General features: G+C 44.9%; 1 protein-coding gene across 1 annotated transcript in view; it reads right to left on the reverse strand.

The window, feature by feature from the left end:
- Nucleotides 1–8,164, reverse strand: part of tiam2a (TIAM Rac1 associated GEF 2a) — a 47,461-nt gene extending 39,297 nt beyond the window's left edge. Inside the window, 5 exon segments of the mRNA XM_038728785.1 lie at nt 887–1,111; nt 1,894–2,066; nt 2,750–3,203; nt 6,999–7,045; nt 7,048–8,164. Coding sequence (XP_038584713.1) covers nt 887–1,111; nt 1,894–2,066; nt 2,750–3,203; nt 6,999–7,045; nt 7,048–8,164 — 2,016 coding nt within the window.
- Between the last annotated feature and the right edge of the window lie 667 nt (nt 8,165–8,831).

Raw genomic sequence — 8,831 nt, forward strand, 5'->3', positions numbered from 1 at the left:
ACCCTATCATTGACTCCAACCCCGTCTGTCTCTCTGTCTACTCTGAGGTGGCATCCTGGCTAATTGGAAACAGATACAAGCACACAGTCAGTCAGTCTCACAGTCAGGCAGAGACATCTCCATTGAAATGAGTCTATCCGGCTTTGCTAGTGCATTCAACGCAGACCTTATGGCTACGAATGAGCAGAAAGTATACATTTGCTTTAAGAGGGACTTCAAGTCACTGAACATCTGAGTCAAAGGTAAAATAAATTAAAAAAAAGAAAGGAAAAGGAGCAGGATTTTCCTGCATTAAAAAGTATGTGGGTTCTACCCAAGTTACAGGTTATGGGCTTTTTACACCTATCAGAAATCTTCTGTATGTAGGCTACAGCACAGTGCTGGGTGCTTTGGATTCTCCCCCAGGCTGTGAGGAGGAGGAAGAGCATAATGCATGTTGAGAGCCCATTACCAGGAAACATCTGGAATCCCAATCTGATGCTCGGGGAGCGAGCTGCTCCCCTGGGCCCCTCATGATGCATTTGGGGACTGATGCATTTAGGCCACTTCACCCACCCACAGACAAATATAAAGCAGAGGCTTGTCACCACAGTTGCAAAATCAGAAAAATTAAACAGGGCACATCATGTGGTTGATACACATATCAAGTGGAATAACGACACACAAAGGAGTCTGAAAATGAAAACTTCTATGCATGTGTTATGCCTATGATCTATCAGTACTGTAAAGAAATTCAGATTTTCTGTAAATTTGTTCCAAGGGCATGAATGTATAATGCAGTGTCAACTGCGATAGAGGCCTCCGATTTTCCTAGTGATGCTGCTATTAGTCCCAGCTAATTCAAAGAACGTCTCTCAGTCAGTCAGTATCATTATTCCACCCGTACCTGGTTCTCAATAGCCTTGCGATTCTTGGGGTCGCTAACCACCGTCAGCTGCAGCTCGGCCATCTTCTTCATCTTCCCGTCCATGTCGATCTTCTGCAGCAGGCCGCGGACCTGGCTCCGCAGCAGGCGCACAGTGTCCTCCTTCCCCTGACGCTTTGCCAGCAGCGAGGCACTGGCAGAGTGGATGGCTGTCACCCAGTTCTCCAAGTCGGTCTGGTTGCTGGCCTGGAAGGGCAAAGAGGGACAGGGAGTTCCATTTGATTAAGTAGCAAGGGCAATGTTCGCGTTAAAAGATGGATTCAGAGATGTGACAGCTGATAAATCTGCTCTGCCTGCTTTTGTGTTATTTTACCATATTTCACAATAAAATCACTGGGGGACAACCCGGGCTTTGCTGGATCAATAAAATAAAACTTTATTAACGTAGCCTTTATGAGAAAGCACAGGTTATGAACTGTTGCTCAAATCAAATATACATTTGCCTTTAATATGCTAATTCATGATTATCACTCTTCATAAGGTGATTCACTGCAATAACAGTTGAACCTCCTTTAGAAGCCATGTCAGTGGAAACAAAAAGGATGAAACCCAGGCTTTATTTTACAGGGCTGATTTTCTCTCTGCTTGCCTCTGGGGCCATGTCAGCTTCACACAGAACTTTATTAGATGTAGATCCGGACACTGCGACATACAGCAGTCTGGGAAGCTTATAATCTTATGTGGGAGGATGCTTCATGGAAAGAGCCAAGACTGGGCATGAATTTGGTAGTGATATGTAGGTCAGTATGCACAATGGGCAAATAGGATGTGCTCTCAGACCCCTCAGCTGGAAAGTTTGGGCATTTTGCTTGCATGTCCCTCACATGGCAAAAATGTTCATTTCATACGCTACACTCCAGGGAAGGGAAACCAAAAGGTGTATGTCCGGTGTAATGCAACTACAACCATGTATGGCAACTGAGCGGAAATGTTCTAACATGGGCAGTGTGTCAACTGACGTGCTTCACCTGGAAGAGGTAGACGTCTCCATATGAGTTGCTGAGGCAGAAAACATTCTCCTTTTTGGGGTGCTCTGGGACGGCCTGGACGATGCTGTCCTCGGTCAGAAGAGCGTAGCGAGGCAACAGCTCCTGCTCCGGAGAGCCTTTACCGTAAGTCTCGTAGAACAGCAGTGTACATCCTGTAAAAGAGGGAGCAGAAATACAGACACAAAGACAGAGAGACAGACACAAATGCGCATGAGTACGTGATGCAGAAAACAAGCAAGTGAACATCATCGAGACAGGTTTCTCTAGACTGTAAGAGTGTGGGGGTTTTGCAGCATGTTTCATGTTTTACAGACAAAATGTCCTTGTAAAAACATCTAACAAAGTTCTGCAGGAGTGGCGAACAGAGAAGCACAAAAGTTTTACATACTCCCAAAAGGGCACTTGGAATCATAAAAATGATGAGGCTGTCCTTGCTTAAACTTTTTCATTTTTTTGTGACTTCCAAGCTTCCAAGAGGTGCTCTTAAATAAATATTTCAAAGCCATGTTGCAAAAGCAGTATGTGGACATGCACACACATTTGGTGGCCTACATTTTATCCATTTGGCCAAAAGCAATAGCATAATTCCCTGTCAGCTTTTAGGTTAGGAGGGAAGCACAAACGCAATGTGTGATGCCATGGTCAAGGACACGACTTCTATTAAGAGGAAAACCCTGAGAACAAAGAGGAATCCATCCTCTCCAACAAAACTGAATTACAGATCTAAAAATTGAATAATCGACTTAACTTTGAATTATTTTAAAACCACAAGTCATCATATTTTTTGACTCAATTTTAAAAGGTGCATAATTTCTTCCTTCACTTCCTAGTTCACCTTTCAGGGTCACCCAATAGTGCTTCCACTTGCGGCGGGTCACCAGCTCCAGCTTCCTATCCTTGTGCAGGGTGATGAGGGGTTTGAAAGAAAGCCAGCCAGCCCGCCGGACCACTCCCTGCTCCTTTTCAAACAGTAGATCCAGCTGCTCCAAGGAGCCCTCAGCCGACTCGCTGCTGCTCTCCCCCTCTTCAGTGCCCGTAGACGGGTCTCTTCTCTCAACACCTCCTCCTCCGCCCTGCCCAGTGCCTGTCTCCAGCTCCCGCATGAAGTTCTCATAGATATTCTGGCGGACGGCGTCGCTGGTCGTTTGGTGAATGGCACCTGATGACTGGGCCCTGGAGGCTCCTGGGAACCAGAGGAGGCTGGAGACTTGGGAAGGAGAGCTGGTGTCTGCAGTCAGGCCATCAACCCCACTGTCAAAGGCATCGCTCAGGTCCTTGTACCTGGTCTCCTGATAAGGCAAAACAAGTGGAGAAAAGGCGAGGAGCATGAGAGGCTAGAGGATGAACGGCAGTCTCACTGATTTGTCACCATTGGAGGTATAGGGTCTCGTTGGGAACTTTCCGAATCAGCTAACAGAATTACTGTTCCCACCTACATTTTTGCAAAAACACCCCAAGTTTGCCCCCAGATTTCTACACCTATGTATATAGAGCTTACATTGGGACAAAAATGTAACTGCTCCTTTCAATTAACCCCAAGGCGCTGCAAAATTGGAGGAGAAACTTTTGAAAAAATCTAGTCAAACCACTCGAACCTACTTCAAAGTCTGCATTACAGTCTCTTAAACCCTTCGGTAGGCTGAGAAAGTGGGACAAATTTCCTGTGATGGCACCTGGGAGGTTGGAACACTCCAGGCTCAGACAATTTCACGTCATTTGAGGTCTGCTGTGGCTTCCCAATTCCCCAAATGAACACTTGATGGAATTGCACTCTTTCATGTCTAATGATGGCCTACCTACACTTGACTAGATTGCAGCATTGATTTTGCCACTGGCAACAGAGTGGAGTGCTCTCAACATGCAGATACACAGAATGCACTGTCATGCTCATCCTTGGTCTTTGTTTGTTCCTGTGTGGGCTTCGTCCGCATCTTCTCCATCCTTATTTATGCTATTCCTATTGTTGACATTTAACAAACAATTCAAATTTGCCCATATCATCAGCAAAAGAATGGAATAGTGTTGAAAAGCTTTTATAAACTCTTTGCAATATGTAGAAAATAACAGTAATGTAATCTCTTATTGATTCACATCTTCCAACCTTACAGAGCAGAGCTCGTGTTTAGCTACAGGGCAGCAATGAACCCTTTGAACCCACAGTAGTCAGTTGAGGACAGGCTTTGTTTAACCATTACGTCGACCTGCCACCATGAAAGACAGGACAGTATAGTCATAGGAAAATGTGTACTGAGCACAGGGTGGGTCTTTTTCAGCTTTCCCAAGTTTCCTTTAGCCGACACAGCCCAGTGCTCTTCCAGCTGCCTTTCATTACAAGCAGGTTCTTGGCCTTTGGCATCAGGGTTGTATTGTGACCTTTCAACCCACTACAGAGCCATGGAGTCCAGCTGGAGGGGAACCAGAGCTGGAGGTGCTTCTGATTTTGATTGACCTGCTGAAAGGAGGCCCTGTGACCAAGCCCATGGAGATATTAGCCAGGAGGTTTGGCAGTCAACAAAATGGCCCCCGAAGGACAGAGAAAATTCAGTTTGAAGACCAGCCGTTTTGAAGCACCTCTGTTACTTTTACATGAACTTGTACAGGCCCTGTCAGTCACTAAGGCCCTTTCCACACTACTCTGTTTTAGTTTAAAAACAGAGTTTTAAAACGAATACTATCTCCATCCACACCAGCTTTTGGCTGCGTATCAGAGTTGATCTCCGTCTATATTAAAACGACTGAAAACATACATCTAGTGGCTATTCACGTACACTGGGCATGGGCGTGCCGGTGTAAACATGAAGCAGATGGTCTATTCTACCGGATTTTTTTTGCATGGACCAAGAACGAGCTGCGACTGTTACTGAATGTAACACAGGAGTTAAAAGCGGATGTGGCGGGGAAAAACTGGGCTCATTTCATTGCAAAGTAACGGCAACATGCACAGTACAAGTGTAGGCTATAAGTGTTATTTGCACGGTATATGATATTTTAATAAAAATACTAAATCAAAAACTCTGTCAGTAGCATTGTGTTTCTGCTTTGCATGACTTATAAGACCCAATCACAGAGCCAAACGTCTGCGTCATCGTTTCTAAAGTCCACCGTTTTTCCCTGTCCGCACTAAAACGCTACCCAGAGCTTTAAAACAAAAAAGGGATCGGCAGCGTTTTCAAACTTCTCTGTTTCAGGTCTTCGTTTTCACCGTTTTAGTCTGGGCGGGAGGTGCAAACGTAGCAAAAGGTAAAAACGCAGTAGTGTGGATGGGCCCTAGAGAGCTGGAAGCAACCACTGATTTTTTTTGTTGTTGTTGTTTTGTTTTTGCCCCCAATTAAATCATGTTAAGCTTCAAATTAAATGTTTTATCTCTAAAAACAGACAGACCCCCAATACCTGGTGCAGATAATGGATTCTATTTTCTTTGAGTAAAACAGTCAAGCACCAACAGACAGCCATAGATTAGCATGGTGTTACGGCAAGCAGGAGAGACATTACTAATGTAAAGTGAAAGCTGTGTGACGCTTAAAATGAATACTGTCAGTCTTCTGTGTATTTGTCACTGCAGGGTTGAGTGACAGTGTCAAGGCAAAGTAGCTCATAAATTTCACTTAGCATTATCTGCTGTATAAGCATAAGGAGAAGCTTACAAATTCTTACTCTAGCAAGGAAATAAATGCCATTCAAATACAACGACACAATTATATTTTGTCTTTTGGTTTGCTGTCAGGCCCAACTGACTGAACACCAATCCCTATACACAGATTTACTCTCTAAGGACCGTGAGCAGAGCCCAGAAAATCTGCACCACACAACAGGCAGAACAACCATAAGTCATTCACTAACATTAGAGGAGGGGTGGGGTAAAATCGTCAGCTAAGATTTAGTTTCACTCTAAGAGAGCCTCTCAAAGGCTTACAGCTATTCTCTGGGCAATGCTCAAACAGCGTTCTTAAAACTTTTACAAGGCAAAGCTAAATTAATTAATGCAGAAACAATTGCTTTCAAGCCTCAAAGACAGAGGGGGACATGAGTTCAGGCTCAGTTTCAACTAAATTAAAGATATTAAGAATGTTGTCTTTGCAAGAAAAAAATCACATTGTTCTCAAAATCATGTGCAGGGAACACGCAGACAAGCTGTGGTTATTTCAAACCTCTCCCCTGACCCGCGCCTGTGTAGTACTAGTATCATTTTACTACTGGGAAAATGTATCAGCTGTCTGCTCTGCGTCTCATGGGCTAATATTTTACTGTTTACTCCCAGATTTCTGTGTACTTCCATCAGCTTGCTCGAAAACCTTTTTAAATAAAATGCAATAATTAGGCTGATTATCACTAAGGCTTAAAAAACACTTAATCAATAAATCAACACCCTCACAGCCTACATGTACATCTGACTGCAAACAAGAGAGCTAAAAACATTAACATGCGACAAGTACTGTACGTTCAACAACTAATCAGCAATGCAACAATCAGCATGCAATAATACTTCAGATGTACCCACCCAAATGCAGTCATCGTGACATCTGCACATCAGCCCTAAACTTATCTTCCTCTGAGCCATGTCTTACATTGTAATAGGAAGTACCTCTCATCCTTGTTCCATCCACGCAAAAACAAGACCAAGTGCTGGCTGCCTTACAAATTTCATTTTGTGCCATCCCACTGTTCCCTGTCCTCAGACAGCTGGTGTTGTGGTGCGAAGGACCAGAGGACGGCGGTTGGTTCCTGGCCATGCCAGGACCACTGCTGTGGCTCATGATCAAATAAACCTTGCCAGGCAGGAACCTGTCTGTGCATGGCTGTTCCTGGTGTCCTCTCCTGTCTAATAAGCTATAGCTCTAAGGCTAGTAGTGAGGCAACTACAGAAGACCACAATAAGAGGGTGATACATTTATCTACTGTGTGCATAAACTATGAGGGTTATGGATGACTACAGACAGCTCATCTATGAAACCTGTTGTTTTACATACCATGTATACAAGATCCCTGTATGAACCCTGTGAGTAATAAAGAGGTGTAAATCACTAAAAATGCTGAGCACAAGACTAATCAATGTGATCTCCAAAACACATTGTGGCCCAACTTACCTGAGACTTCCTCTTCTTGCGGCTGAGGCTGCCTGTCCAGTCACTAGGCGTCTGATGCGGTTTTTGATGGAGTCTTTCTTATGGAAGCCATAATCAGATCCAGCCTGCAGGTGCTGTTCCTGGTCTGGATAGTGGTCCAGATCGTCATTCATGGTGTGGGCTTTTGGCCTGCGACAGGGAAGGGTGTATGATGAGTACTGGCGGGCTTCAGGGCATTCTTCCTCCAATGGAACATCCAAGACTGATGCAAAAGAGGCTCGGTGTGGCCTCTGGCCAGGTGGAGGCTCTTGTAACTGGGAGGACAGGTCCCGGGCTGTGGGAAAGGTAGCAGCCATTGTGGAGTCTTTATAGAGGTCTGTGATGGACACATGGGGAGACTGTTCAGTAAAGGAGTCAAGCCGGTGGATAGGGGAGTGGACTAGTGTCCTGCTGGCAGAGCAAGGTTGGTCCTGCTCACACAGTTCTGTGCTGTGCCCCCAGGGAGAGTCATACCAGGAACCGTCAGAGCTCAGTGAGCTTCCCTTGCTGGTCCTGGCCGTGGAGGAGGTCGAGGCTAGCGGGGGACCGCTACGGTGGCCATCTTGCCTACTACCACTTGAACCAGGCAGACTGGGAGTGGAGGCAGATTCCAGGTTGGGAGAAAACTTGAGGAGTTGTACAGGACCAGAAGCCTCATCCAGGAGGAGGGGATTGCCTGAGGTGTTGGTGAACTCCACCCTGAGACTGCCATCCTTCTTGATGACAACCCGTGGGCTGCTCTGTTCCTCTAAAGGCTCATGCTCATCACTGTGTCCATTCAGGGTGTGCCCATTAAGCTCAGCCCCATATGGATTATCTCCGTAGTTATCTGACATATGCCTCCTTCGTATACCACATCCTGGTGATCGAGGCCACCGATTCTCACCTGGGCTTCCCCTTGCTCCTTTTGAGACATAGTCATAGTGCCTAGTGGAGTAAGGCTGCCGGCTTTTAGGAGGAGACAGACACCCACGGCCAACACACCTGGCCTTGTATCCTGAGCCCACCGGAGCACTTTTCCACCATGAATGGGGTGACGAAACATTGTCTTTGCCTGAGCAGAGTTTCAGTGGCTTTGGTTTTCCAGGGAAGACAAAGCTGGTGCCTTTGGGGCGCTGAATGCTATATTGGCTCTCTGAATTTCCCATCACTGCCTGGGAAAAATAAAAACAAGGAAACAAAACCACAATGTCGGCATGAAAATGCATGGTACTCACACATAAATAAAATTAATTTATAACTTATAATGACTACAGTTCCATACCATACAAATACACATAATCATTTAATTTGCAGTGGCATTTCCCAGAGTAAAACAGCAGCAGATCTAATACCTTCCTTATGCATTTCAAACAGAATAGCTATAAGTAATTCTATCACATCTGGTCATTAACCTGTATAGTCTACCTCCTCTCATTTTATTACATTCTTCCATTCTTTCTATAGAAAATTCAAGTCAGATAAACAGCTTTAGGCTGTCATGGTGGTTATGTGTGACAGAGTTCAGGACAATGAAAAATCACTTCCAGACTGTCCACAACACTCTGACATTAGTAATGGAGAGCCGTGACCACACAGACATTTCATTACAGGGTTGATGCTATAGTACAACAACTGCTGGAGATGTAAGAGGCAATACTGTATCTGCTGCTGTTTATGATGTGATTAAATAATAGGTACGACTAAATAGCTTTAACAGTGTACAAGTCTTTTAATTAGCTCACCAAGTAGATTAGAACTAAAACACACCCGTCTACAACATGTGGAAGGGATGTAACACCTTTTTTTAAACCCTTTATACTCCTGACCATAGGT

Source organism: Micropterus salmoides, unplaced genomic scaffold, assembly GCF_014851395.1.
Source record: "Micropterus salmoides isolate LMB-PRFRI ecotype aquatic unplaced genomic scaffold, ASM1485139v1 Ms_hic_scaffold_19, whole genome shotgun sequence".
In the NCBI taxonomy this organism is placed as follows: Eukaryota; Metazoa; Chordata; class Actinopteri; order Centrarchiformes; family Centrarchidae; genus Micropterus; species Micropterus salmoides.